Here is a 14,339-nt window from a genome sequence, read left to right on the forward strand (position 1 = left end):
CACAGGGTGTACTCAGACAATACTCACTCATTCACTCACTTACTCACTCACTCACTCACTCACTCACTCACTCACTCACTCACTGACAGTGGGACCATGGGGACAAGCGGATGAACCTAATGTGCACATCAGTGGAATGTGGGAGAATATAGGAGCACTTGGAGAAAATCCACATAGACATAAAGAAAACATGCAAACTCCATACAGTGTCACTGCCGGGGATTCTTTTTTATTTTCTCATCAATTTATAACCAAACAATGTGGATCAAAATGACGTTACTAGAGGATCAGCTGTGTGAAAGAATTGAGGAGTTGTAAAACTCTAAAGAAACAAGGGGGAAAAAATGGGCTCTTGGCCTAATTAGCATGGGATAGCAAACAACTGAGCTTTCAAAAGATTAGATATACACATAAGCATTTCCTCTTTCAGCTGAAATGGGTATAGTGAATATTATGTGATGATCAGTGTCCCAGCAGTCCCAGCCGTGTCCCAGCCATGTATTTTCTATTTCGGGGAGGAAGCTAGTGTCACTCTGCAGGTTCTCACTCACTTTGATTTATGCTGTGCTCTCAGCTCCTGAAAAGTTCTTTAGAACAACCTGAGAAGTGACTGTAGTCTGATTGCTCTCTCAGAGCAGTAGGGATTCTATGATGGCACTAGTAGTGTTCTGTCTTTTGTAATGAGTTCCAGTAACGAATGGGGAGTTAGTACCCAAACTATGGAGAACCTGGCTGGTATTTTGCGCAAAAAGGGTGTACTCTCCTTAGAAAATATACTCTGTACTCTAGAGGATTTGCCCTTCAGAGCCATTTCATGATGGGGAAGCAGACTTTTAGAGATTTGCTTTTAAAAAATATATGTGTATATATATATTTTTAACCAAGAAGAAAACAATTCTGCAAACATTGCTGAAATGTTTAAAGACACCTTCATGGTACATCCTATTTTTTACTTGGAGAAATAAATAATATCAAGAAGCAAAATTATTAATCATGTTTTCGGCATTTTGTATTAATTTATAACTAAGTCTAAAGTGTCTGCCTAACAGAGAACAATATTTGTGCAAATAATCAAAGATGATAAAACTAGCTGAAAATATTTCATATCTATGCTTGTTTTATATTTACTCATGACATGATTTTTATTTAGTGTCTCTTGATATATACTTTTCTTCCACAATGTGTAAGATTCTATCTCATAAGTCTTGTTCTCTTCTCTTCTTAGTTCTAAGCATTTACTACTATTTCGATTTGTGATGAGGAAATAAGACTGGAAATAATATGACATAGTGAAAAAGGAACTAATACTGTCAGCCCATAAAACTATCTCAGGAAATGAGGTGGAACCTCATAGAGATAACCTCGTTAAGAGGAGTCAGAAAAAAGTACATTACACATCCACATAATTGGAAATAGGCCATGATAGCAAACTAGGAATTACCAAAATGATTGCAGATGTCCTTGACTCATAAGGCTGATTTTCATTTAGCACACCTTCTCATATACAGGTGGAGCGAAGCAAGCAATTGTCACGGAATCACAGAATTGTTGATTTTCAATTGAGTTCTGAGTTCTTCCAAAGCAACCACCATACAATGGGACCGTGTTTACGCTACATGATTTATAGGTACCTGGATTTAATAGCTTAGACTGAGCTTTGCAGTTCACCTGTATATGTTTCAAAATGTTTAGAACCATATTAATATGTATCTCTTTGGTTAATATATGAGATATTTTGAAATATTGTTATACATGGCAAACAATTGGTTAGTTACAAGCCCAGCCAAAGTGCTAGGCCTTGAACTTTGAGAAACAGAAAGTACTGCACAAAGCATGATTTCTAATTATGGGGCGCATGAAATTTGGTTGTGTCCCCCAAACAAATTATTTCCATGATAAGATAGCACTGGAAAATAAGTATATACACACCAGATGAACTGGTACAAGAAATTAGGAGAGGATTTTAAGTTTTTTGGCTCAGCACCAGATAAATTCGGATTCAGCCCTCTTCTTTGCCACTCAGTAGCTGTATTGCCACAGTAAGTTCTTTACCTTTGCTGTGTCTCACTTTTTTCATCTACAAAATGGGGAATAATATAGCTGTAATAGCATAGGGTAGCTTCAAGGATGAAATACAATACCGAGAAATAGAGCTTTGCAATACTTAACACTCTGTAAACGGCAGCTATTATAGCAACTCATAAAAGATTATTTATAAGTTTGGTGACCAGAAAACACTTAATGGAGATGAGATTTTACTGGAACATTGAAATATATTATGAACTTCATAAATGTGAAACTCATTGGAAAAAAGTCAAAATAGGAAGCCTCGAACCTAGAAATATTACCAGATGTGAAAACTTGTTAAATAATTTTTATTTAAAGCTGGTTTCCTAGAAATATAAAATTTCCAAGCAATGTCTTTCCACCTGTTGCAATCTAATCAAGCATAAAATTTTCACCTCAAGTAAAACATCACTCATAAGCACATGTTGGGGGAAAAATACTTGTTGGCAAAATTCATTTAAGAAAATATTAACACTCCAGGAACAAAAAAGCCTGGGTAAATAATTGGTTATAAGACTTAACTTTATTAATATATTTCTAGAAATTTATTGGAATATTGTTGGACAATTGTGGTCATTTTGGTAATGGTACAGAATGTACACATAATAAATTTTGATGACGTCATAATATTAATAAACTACCTAAAATATTAACAGGGAGAAGAGGGAAGTTAGGAAGCAATGTGAAAGTATCAATATCCTCATCTTTTACATAATGTTTGTATTTGAATCCATCTAAAATTGAAAAATTGTTTATAAAATATAATGACTTAATGTTAATGTTTTTATCTCTTAACCTGAAAGTGACACTTTAAAATGTCAGTACTAATAGTGCTTATGGTGGATCTGTTAAAAATCAGCACATTTTTTCAATATCACTTCATTAGTTTTTTTTCAGTTAATCTAAGTGGTATTTATCCCAAATTGCATTTAGTAAAAGGTATTTCTTGCTTTATATCCAGATCTAGGAAACAGCTACTTTGGCCCATAAGGAAGAAGTCATTTAGCTGTCTGCCTAAGTTTTTGGCACTTCATTCAGTGTATTTCTGTTTCTTTAATATAAAAGTTTTAAAAGCAATTTTATCTTTTAAAATATTTATTCTCCTAATCATGTTTTCATTTGATGTTTATATTTTTTAATTCTGAGTAGTGAGACTGAGGGTTTTTAAAAATTATTTGTAGTTTTCTTCATTGTTTACATTCTTTGAGTAAACACGTCTTTTACACACACCAAAAAAAAAACACACACACATTCTAACAAGACATTAACTCTTTTCTATTTTTCACTTGAAGATTAGTCATTTTTCTTCAAATTCCATGGAATTTTGTTAGACTTTTATGATACAGTGTATCATCTTCCTTGAATCCATTGTGTTTATGCATTTAATTTACAATAGTAAAACTATATTACACATGTTAGCCATTTAACCTTCTTCAAAAAGTAACATGACATTTAGTTATTTGAATCTAGGAAAGTTAAATTCTATAAAATTACAATAAGTGTGGGCTACAATTTTAATCAAGATGCACATAACTTTTAACGTGAATAGTTTAATTCTTTTTTTAATAATATCAGTTAATCTCAAAATTTGATTAAAACATTATCAAATAATTAAATGCTTAGAGCTAAAATTGAGAGCAGTTGGTGCTTATTCGACAAAGATCCAAGTTTCATTGTTTTAGAATATTAAAAATCGTATTTTCATATGTTACAGTATACACTAAAAATATTTATTTCCCATATACCCTCAATTTTTTTTCATTGAACATGTTCTTTTCACAGGGAAACATTCCCTTTAGCTTTTCAGCTCTTTTGTTTGTTTTGTTTTGTTTTTATTTTTCTGAGATGGAGTCTTGCTCTGTCTCCCAGACTGGAGTGCAGTGGTGCAATCTCTGCTCACTGCAACCTTCACCTCCCGGGTTCAAGAAGTTCTCTGCCTCAGCCTCCCGAGTAGCTGGGATTACAGGCACCCGCCACCACGCCCGGCCACTTTTGGTATTTTTCATAGAGATGGGGTTTCACCGTCTTGGCCGGGCATGTCTTGAACTCCTGACCTTGTGATCCACCCACCTCGCCTCCCAAAGTGCTGGGATTACTGGCGTGAGCCACCATGCCGGGCCAGTTTTTCAGCTTTTTAATCCTCCATTTGATCTTCCGTGAATGAGACTCATTTTCTCAAATCCATATCCATTGAAATCTCTTCAGATCTGTGGTGTTTTGATATTGTTTCTAAACCTCCTAATCTCATTAGAAATATAAGGGTAATAAGAGGATGGAGAGGAAGTTTCTGACTGAGATCAGGTGATCAGAAAATAGTTACCTCTGACTGGATTGTCTAGAAAGTAATTTACCTTGAAATTTGCACGTATATTTTAAGCCCAATATAATACTATGTACTATAGAACTAAATTCCACTTGTGTGAATTACAACTACTGAGGCAACACCTAGAACTGAAGTCAATATATCATATTGTATTAGGCCATTCTTACATTGCTTTAAAGAAATACCTGAGACTGAGTAATTTATAAGGAAAAGAGGTTGTGAGGACAGCCTCAAGCCATGAGGGATCTGCCCCTGTGACCCAGTGCCTCCCATTAGGCCCCACCTCCAACACTGGAGACACATTTCAACAGGAGATTTGGAGGGGACACATATTCAAATCATGTCACATTCTTAGCTTCATTTCAACTTAATTTTGTGAAGGAATTTGTGTAATCAAAATTCTTCCAGTCTATTGAAAACTTTGAAAAGGCGAAATCAGAAATTATTTCAAATCAAATACAGTACTATTAATAAAATTACACTGTACAAAATCTATGATATTGAGAGCTTACAGTCTAGAAGAAGCAGGAAACCATGTAGGTTTTTGTGGGGTTCTACATATAAGATTGCCTCAAATACCCTGTGTATGCAATATGGAGTCCAAGGCCTTCCCAGGTTTCTTCGGACTCCTAGCATCTTATGCTGCCTTGATTCTTTCCCTGTGTGAGCTCTATAGCTGTGCATTGTTGAAGAAACCAGAGCTGAGTAGCAGTTAAAATGGTAAAAACAAACAAACAAACAAAAAATGACTTTATTTAGGAACTATTGCAATAGGGGAAAAAAGACTTCAGTATTGAATAGAACTGAGCTCAATTCCAAATATATCATGGATAAGTGGGGATTTATATTCAAGGGAGGCAGTCTGGAATGAAAAATTACTGAGATTAAGCATCAAAAGTAGAAGGTTGATTCTTGTTTAACGTACCTAACAGGAATCTTGCTGAAGGCAGGCCGGAGTGACCAGCCAGCACTTGGGGGATGAGGAATTTGATCAGACATTGAGGTTCATCAGATATCACAGTTGGGACATTTTCTTTAAACTGACTTAGCAAGATTCTCATTACAATTGAGTGATGCCAAGACTGAGAGACCCCCAAGTGTAGATGTCTAGTTGGGAACAGGATTCAAAGGTGCCCAACTAAAGTTTGACTAACTAAAGTTTAAACTGAACAGAGCCTTTGTCAGCATGTTATATTTTTTTTCACCCAGACAAACCCAAATAACTCCTTCTTTTCCCCAACTTCTACTTAAAAAAAAAAAAAATCACTTATAACAACATTTTAACAAATGTTAATGAAAAATTGTTACTAATAAGGAAGGTGAGGTCACAGAGAGGAATTTTGCCTCATTTTCCATTCTTGTTCCTTGTTAGTTATCTTCCCAAATTATTTCCTGGAGATCCAAATTCTTCTTCCTTTACTTGCAAGAACAGTTCTATTTCCAGATTTGCACAGCCGCTCACATTCAGGTTTACTCTCAAGAAAACTCAGGAAGCCTTGCTAATAGGACCCGTTATTCTCAGAAAGCCAGTAGAATTAAAAATGGAAATTTTCTGCTGAAGTGCAATTGATGCTCTAGTAGTGTGTGCTACGGTTCCACGCCCAGGATAAAATAGAGGGCACCAGGATGGGAGTGGACAGTCCTACTAGAGGCATCATGAATGGCTCCATGTAAAAGATGACTCTAGAGCCAAAGCTTGAAAGATAACATCTTGTATAGATGTTTGCCGTGATCATAAGGTGAAGTCAAGAGATGGGAGTTGGGGAGGAAATATTCACACAGATGGAACACAATGAGCAATGACACAGAAGTTCCTTTTAGCTGGAGTGTGTGACTGTGAGTCACGGTATGGGACAGAGGGGCTCAGGAGAGAGAAAATAAAATATGAAACTATCCAGGGAGTAAAGAATCAGGTCATGAAGAATGTTGTATACTCTGTTAAAATATTTGAAGTGAATCCCATGAGTCATCTATTCTGAGTCACAGGAATATGTTATGGCATGCATTGAAAATGTTTAACACTGAAGAACCAAAGTTTGACTTTTTCTATCCTATGTGATTCCTACATTGCTTATATGATACTGTCACTCAGTTGGATGGCAATATACTTTCTTGAGTGGGCACGAATGGGATGTACTTAAAGCTATAGCATACTGGGACATGTTCATAAGCCTAGATGCTCCCAAGGATGTTTCTTTCTTCTGAAAACCATGTATCATGTAGGCCAGAGTACAAAACAAATATTGAGAAACATTGTTTTGGGCATTAAAGATTTTAAGCCTGGAAGGGCAAATAATATTTGATGTTTTAGAAGGATCATTTTGGTAGACAAATAGGATCTACTTGGCAGCTTATCAGATATAACTGAAAGAAAAATTGGCAAAGGTCTGTATTAAGTAGTAATAGTGTAAATTAAAAGAAGGCAAATTACATGAAAAGTATTGTAAGGCTAGGAATGAGGGAATGAGACTGAAGGGCTCATTAGCTGTGGAAGGGTAAGGAAGAGAAACAATGTGTTCAGTAATCCACCATTTAGTGTTCGTTGTGTTTAAAGCCATTGAAACCACTTTGGAAGAACTCCTGGGAGACATGAGGCAGAGGGTGATAAATGGCTGAAGACCTTTAGGAGAGTTTAGAGCATTTAGTTCTGTCCAAAGTAAAATCCCAAGGAGCAATGCTCCAAAGCTAAGTCGATGCCATGTTCAGGGTAAATGCCTCATGAAAGGAAATCCTAAGATTCCTGTACAATTTCCTCTTAGGACTCTTAAAGTCTTTAATTAACTAGAGATCTAGTATCAACTGCACTAAAACTAAGGTACTTCAAACACACTGAATTATCCATTGAAACTCACACTCTAGCACGTGTCTTGTTAGTCAAACCGTCACCTTGCCTAGCTGACATTTCAAACCCAAAAAGTCTTGAGGCACTCAGATTGTCAAGGTGCATGTGACTCAAAAGCCACATGAGAAAAAGTATTCAAATGTGGGAAGCCTAGGGATGTTGGATCTGGAGGGATGTGGTTTTATGAATCCTGGCCACCTAATTGGCTATAAGTGAAATATGATCCATATGTTGATGTACCTATTGATATGAGATAGTAAAAATATTTTTATCAACTTCACATGCAAAACAAATGTGTTTTTTTTTTTTTCCAGTTTGTACTAAGTCTCAGGAATTAATAAATTTGAAATTTTTCTGTCATTTAATGTATTCACGGAGGTGGAAAGATAGTTTCTAGAACCAAATTTTAAACATACAAATTACTCATACTCTTCTGTATAGTAAGTTTATGTGGCTGTTTATTCTGTCTTCTAAAAGGAGCACATTCTTTATTCCTTTTTCAAAACCCAAATTCATATGTAACTAGAAGCAAATATTATATTTTGATTACCTTGTGGTAAAACTTAAATAGAGATGACAGGTATTATAAGTTATTTTGCCTTAGACAAATTATATATACTATTTCTAAATCTGGCCATTTTCAAAGAAATGAAAAAATCTTGATACATATGGATATACATTATTTCTCACTGTCACGTTGAAAAAATGTACATTTTTTCAAAATTTCCAATTTACTCTAAGGCCAGCATAAAAAATCATGCATATAAAAAGGGCATTGTTCGAAAGGTATAAATTCTGGAAAACTCCTAAAACAGTCTGTGACTGTTCAAGGTAACTTTTCATGGTAAACTGCCATTATTAGGTTAAGTTAAAAATGTGTCTCAAAAAAAATTAGTAGGTTAAATTACATTTAGTTAACCAAGAAATCTGTGTTTATTGAAAACATGCTATTTGCCTCAGTTCGGGTTTACATGATAGCTCAACTGGGATTCGAAATTAGCCACTCTTGCAACTTGTATTGCTTCTTTTTGTTTCATTCTTTGCATTGTTATAAAGTGTTACCACTGGAACTCAAATCAAATTGTATCACTCTTTTACTTAGTAACCTTGTGGCTGCCACCTCGAACTATCTTTTGCAACTTATATACAATCAGCTGTGGAAAGGCTGCAGTCCCACTTCCCAGATCACTTATTCATTCATACATGTGGTTGGGGGAAATTTACACCCTCTCATCTAGGACCAGCTCTTTCCCCCACATCTTCTTCTCCAGGGTAATTCTTATGAGTCTGTCTGATATATTTATTTCTGTTTTGTTTTCCTGATGCAAAACATTAAACACGGTAAGTATAATGATTGAAAGAATCTGCATAATTCACAGAATAAGAATTCCACTAATTTGTACTTCTAGGAATGAAAATATAGACATATCACAATCATCATGTTTTTTGGTCTACTTCAAATAGATAACTTCATATTTATTAATATCAGTGAGGTAGAATTCAAACTGAATTCAATTCTTAGTTTTGAGTTCTTAGTCCTTCAAATTCCTTTTACAAATATTTTGGTATCAGTATATGTATATTCATTTAGCTCGAAATTATGGTCTAGTCCTGTTCTCATTAGTTAATTAACTTAATTAATAGGAATGTCTGAGTTCATCTCAGGGCCTAGAAGACTCATTTGCTGTGGGAAGGCATAAATTCCCCAATGTGTCTGGGCATGCTGACAACAAACAGGGAGAGCTGCCCTTCTTAATAAATTTTGATTGACAGCTGTATTGTGCTGAGTGTGATTATATGGTGGCTAGTCCTGGCGGGTTCAGTCTAAAATAATGCACCATGTGGATCACAAGCCTGCTTTAAATGTTCTACCATTTTATGATTGTCAGGAGAGAGAATTTAAATAGAATGTCTATCAAGTTTTTATGTTTACAAGTTTTTATGTTTACCTCTGCAGTCATGAGCTTTGGCTAGATAATCTCTGCCTTATCTATATCACCTGGATTTCTATGAAGCTCATAATCCAAATTCAATTATTTTTATTTTTTTAATATAATTTTAAGGTCCCTTCTATAGAAAAAAGCTGTGGTAGCAAGTGCCATTTCTAATTCATATGAATGAAATGAATCCCACCAATACAATACTCTTTTTCAGTTTCTATAAAATAAGCTCCATTCCTTAAAAAAAACTTACTGTTAGTCAAGAGGATATATATTATTAATTTGATTCCTACATTTTTTTACAATTGGTTTTTGTATCATGGTCTCTTAGTTGAATAATAGATACCAACGGATAGTAGTAGAGACCAATGGATAAAATGAACTCAACCAAATTTTCTCTCAGCAACTGACACACAAGTAAGGCATTTGTTTAACACGCCTTGTGTGTATGTCTTGTAGTAATGTAAACATACAGAATATGCTTTCATTTGTCTGGAAAACAATGTTGATTTTTTTTGTTTGTTTTTTTTGTTTTGCCTCCTGAGTAGCTGGGATTACAGGCGCCACCACTCCCAGTTAATTTGTCGTATTTTTAGTAGAGACAGGGTTTCATCATGTTGGCCAGGTTGGTCTTGAACTCCGGACCTCAGGTGATCACCTGCCTCTGCCTCCCAAAGTGCAGGGATTACAGACGTGAGTCACTGCGCCCAGCCACGATGTTGAAACATTAACATGAATCATTACAATCACTTTCTCATTGATTTTCCCACCAGGTGCAAGGAACCATCTTCCCAGCTCCCAATTTCAATCCCATAATGGATGCCCAAATGCTAGGAGGAGCACTCCAAGGATTCTGTAAGTCTGATTATTTCTACCATCTTTTATTGTAATTATTTTTTGCTTCACCTTGTTTTAATACTCTATTGTGGGTGTAAAATAGCTAATGTCTTGCAAAACACAGATACAGATTAGACAAAAACTGAGCAAAGAAGTAGAATGAGAAGAAAAATAATATAAAAAAAGACAATAATGCTGAACAAATTTGCCTTTAGAAATTGCTTCTCTAGGCTGGGCGCGGTGGCTCAAGCCTGTAATCCCAGCACTTTGGGAGGCCGAGACGGGCGGATCACGAGGTCAGGAGATCGAGACCATCCTGGCTAACACGGTGAAACCCCGTCTCTACTAAAATACAAAAAAAATTAGCCGGGCGAGGTGGCGGGCGCCTGTAGTCCCAGCTACTCGGGAGGCTGAGGCAGGAGAATGGCGGGAACCCGGGAGGCGGAGCTTGCAGTGAGCTGAGATCCGGCCACTGCACTCCAGCCCAGGAGACAGAGCAAGACTCCGTCTCAAAAAAAAAAAAAAAAAAAATTGCTTCTCTAATCTTAAAATGTTTGCCTTAAATCCCTAAGTGCCTCATCACTAACTACTAAATGAAATCTCAGCTAACACACCTTAATCTAGGATAGAGCATTCTTTTTAACCTTTGCTTTTGTTTTCTAGCTTGCTTCATTTGCTATTTGCTATTTCCACTTCCAGTCAGATCAGACTTTTTGCTATTCCCCAAATGACTCTGCTTTTCACATCTCTGTAAATTGGCCCAATCACTTCACCTGGAATGCTATTGTCTTCTCTTGTCTTCAAAAATTCTCTTTCTTCAAGAGTCTGTTCAGCTAAGCCTTCCTCTTTGAATCCTTCTCTAGGCACTGCAAGTTCAACCAGCTATGCCAGCCCCCAGGCACCTTGCTTCCTACCTCTCACTCCCCTAATCTCATTTGCACTGTGCTTGTGTTTGTCTCACCTGCTGACTGGACTGTGAACTCCCAGAGCTTGGAGTTTGACATAGAGGTGATTAGTAATGAATGAGACTAGAGTTTAGAAAAAAGAATATATAGAGAGAAGAAGGCAGGAAAATTTTGGGATTCTTTTACAAATACATATATATATAATTTTTAAGATATCATATGGAGGTATTAAACTTTCATATAGTTTCCTAGAATAAAACCTGTTTTAAGAAGACTCCTGATGAGCACAAAGATAAACATAGACAACATAAAAGAAATCTTTGCATAAGACATGCAAAACCTTTCCTAAGAAAGCAAGCTCTTAATTTTAAAGACAAGGTCGCTTTTACAGGAGCTTGACTGTGTGTGTGTATGCACGAATGCACATCTGTGTGTTTTATTCACTAGCAGCATCCCACAGGAAAACAATAGAGGACTTAAAATATGCTTGCTAAAGCTGACTTTAGGAGTTTGCAATGCTTTCATGCCTTTTAAAATATCGATCATCACTAGAAAAGTAAAAAGACAAGTTAACACAAAGTTATGAATTAGCTTTTATTGAGGAGTGCAATTTTGCTTTAAAACTATAGATCACACAATCTGTTCACCAAAACGTTGTTTTTTTTTTTTTTTTTTTTTTTTTTTTTTTTTTTTTTTTTTTTTTTTTTTTTTGCTCCAGTTTCAATGTTCCTGTCATTGCAATTTTAGGGTCAGAATAACGATTCATTTTGACCATCATAATTTGTTGCTTGTCAGTGTGTTAGGCTGAAGTACATTAAGAGGTTTTGGCTTTTATTGCATGGTGTCCACTGTAGCATGCCAGAGCATGAACACAGCTCAAATTGCTTTAAAGGTCTATCCATCCCCATGACTCTGGCGAAGTGTTATTGAAAAAGACAATTACTAATGTTTTTCTAAGTTACTGTGTTTTATTTAGAAAATCTGAAAGCAAAACATATTCTGAAACAAATGAAAATGAGTAGCTTTGATATAAATTGCTTTAAGTTGTATAAAAATTTACTCATCATCTACAAAAGGAAGCACTTCTTAGTTAACATTCCCTAATAATGCAGTCTACTTTCCAATTTCTCATCATTTGAAGATACTTTCCAGCTCATGAATTCTTATGACTATTATTATTTTGTATCTATTAACATGTATAATTGCTAGGTCAGCCCTGTGAGATCCTGGACAACCGAATCATTTTTAACCTACATTCCTAAATCTTGACGAAGGAGAACACAAGTCAAAATTAATCTTTTTTGAAACTCTCAGTGCTATTCAGAGCGGACATTCTCAGCTTGTTCCTGATCTTTCTGATCACTAAGTACAATGTTAGCTATAGGAGTTTTGAAAATGTTCATTATGAAGTTAAGGAAGTTCCCCTCTATTCTTAGTTTGCTAACACTTCTTATCTTGAATAGGTATTGGATTTTGTCAAGTGAGTTTTCTTCATCCGTTGATATAATCCCATGATTTTTCTCCTTTTTCCTGTTGATGCAATGGATGACATTAACTGATTTTTAGACGGTGAACCTGCCTTGCATATCTGGAATAAATCCACTTAATCATGAATTATAATGCTTTGTATGCGTTCTTATATTTGATTTTCATACTTTTTGAGGATTTTCGCATCTATCTATGCTCATGAGAAATGTTGGTCAGTAGTTTTCTTTTCTTCTTGTGCCTTTCTCTGATTTTGGTATTAGGATAATGCTGACCTAGTAGAATGAGTTATGAAGCATTCTCTATGCGTCTAATTTCTGAAAAAGATTGTAGAAAATTGATATTTCTTTCTTAAAAGTTGGGTAGAATTCATAAGTGAAGCCATATGGACCTAGTGCTTTCTATTTTGTGGGTTATAAATTACTGACTTAAGTTTTTGATAGATACGGGCCCATTCAGATTGTCTATGAGTTTGGATAGCTTGTGTCTTTGAAGAAATTGATCCATTTCATCTAGACTATCAAATTTGTGGCCTTAGAGTTGTGAATAATATTTTATTATGATTTTAATGTCCATTGAGATTGGTAGTAACGGCTCCTGTTTCATTTCTGATATTAGTAAGGTTTTTTTTCCTCTCTCTCTCTCTCTCTCTCTCTCTCTCTCTCCTCTCTTGCTTTCTCTCTCTTTCCTTATCCTAGCTAAAGGCCTATAAATTTTATTGATGTTTTCCCTAAAAAAACCAGCTTTTGGTGCCATTGATGTTTTCTCTCGATTTTCCAATTTCAAATTCATTGATTATTGCTGTAATCTTTCTTTTCTTCTGTTTACATTAGATTTAATTTGCTCTTCTTTTCCCAGTTTCCTAAGATGCAAGCTTAGATTCTTGATTTCAGATTTCTTTTGTTTTCTAAATGCAATGTTATACATTTTCTCTAAGCATTGCTTTTGCTGCATCTCATAAATTTTGAGTCATATTTTACTTTCAATTTGTTTGAAATTTTAAAATTCTCTTGTTACTTCTTCTTTGTCCCATGTGTATTTAGAAGTGTGCTGTTTAATCTATGTGTATTTGGGGATTTTTCCAGCCGTCTTTCTGTTACTGATTTCTAGTTTAATTTCATTGTGGCCTCAAAGCATATTTTGTACGTTTTTTATTATTTTAAATTGTTAAGATGTATTTTGTGGTCCAGAATGTGGTCTATTTTGGTTAATACTACATGTAACTAGAGAAGAATGTGTATTCTGCTTTTGTGGCAATAAGTGTTCTATAGATGTTAATTCGTAATTGACAAATTACTCTAGAGGTGTTAAATTGCTCAGGTATAACAGTGGATTCTTGTATTTCTCTTTGCAATTCTATTTTTTTTTTTCCTCATCTCTTTTGGCACTCTGTTGTTTGGTACATACATATTAAAGTTTGTTATATCTTCTTGGAAAACTGACCCTTTTATCATTTTGTAATAACCCTTTTATTCCTGATAATTTTCTTTGCTTTGAAGTATTCTTTGTCTAAAATTAATATAGCTACTCCAACTTTCTTTTGATTGCATTAGTTACATAATTCTCCATTATTTATTCTTAATCTCTCTGTGTCTTTAGTGTTGATTTCTTGTAGATCACTTAGTGCTATCAAGAAACAGTTTCCCTCACCTCAGTTAAAATGAGTTTTATCCTAAAGACAGGCAGCAACAAATGTTGGCACGAATGCGGAGAAAAGAGCACCCTTGTACGTTGTTGCTGGGAATGTACATTAGTACCACCACTATGTGGAACAGTTTAAAGGTTCCTCAAAAAGAATTAAAAAGTGAGTTATACCATGTGATCCAGAAAATCCACTGCTGGGTACGTACCTAAAAGAAAGGAAATCAGTATGTCAAAGACATATCCGCATTCCTGTGTTTGTTCCAGTACTATTTTTTTTTTTTTTTTTTTTTTTTTTT

General features: G+C 35.1%; 1 protein-coding gene across 2 annotated transcripts in view; it reads left to right on the forward strand.

The window, feature by feature from the left end:
- The first annotated feature begins 1,574 nt into the window (after positions 1-1,574).
- The window catches only part of ANXA10 (annexin A10), a 71,442-nt gene continuing 58,677 nt past the window's right edge, over positions 1,575-14,339 (forward strand). Inside the window, exons 1-2 of one of the 2 annotated variants that reach the window (XM_017887892.1) lie at positions 1,575-1,627; positions 9,946-10,027. In XM_017887892.1, the coding sequence (XP_017743381.1) occupies positions 9,988-10,027 (40 nt within the window). In that variant the 5' untranslated portion in view covers positions 1,575-1,627; positions 9,946-9,987. Of the gene's footprint in view, positions 1,628-1,985; positions 2,040-9,945; positions 10,028-14,339 lie in introns of those variants that run through there. The other variant, XM_017887893.1, reaches the window with a different exon arrangement.

The sequence above is a fragment of the Rhinopithecus bieti genome, unplaced genomic scaffold (assembly GCF_001698545.2).
Source record: "Rhinopithecus bieti isolate Rb0 unplaced genomic scaffold, ASM169854v2 scaffold_16999, whole genome shotgun sequence".
In the NCBI taxonomy this organism is placed as follows: domain Eukaryota; kingdom Metazoa; phylum Chordata; class Mammalia; order Primates; family Cercopithecidae; genus Rhinopithecus; species Rhinopithecus bieti.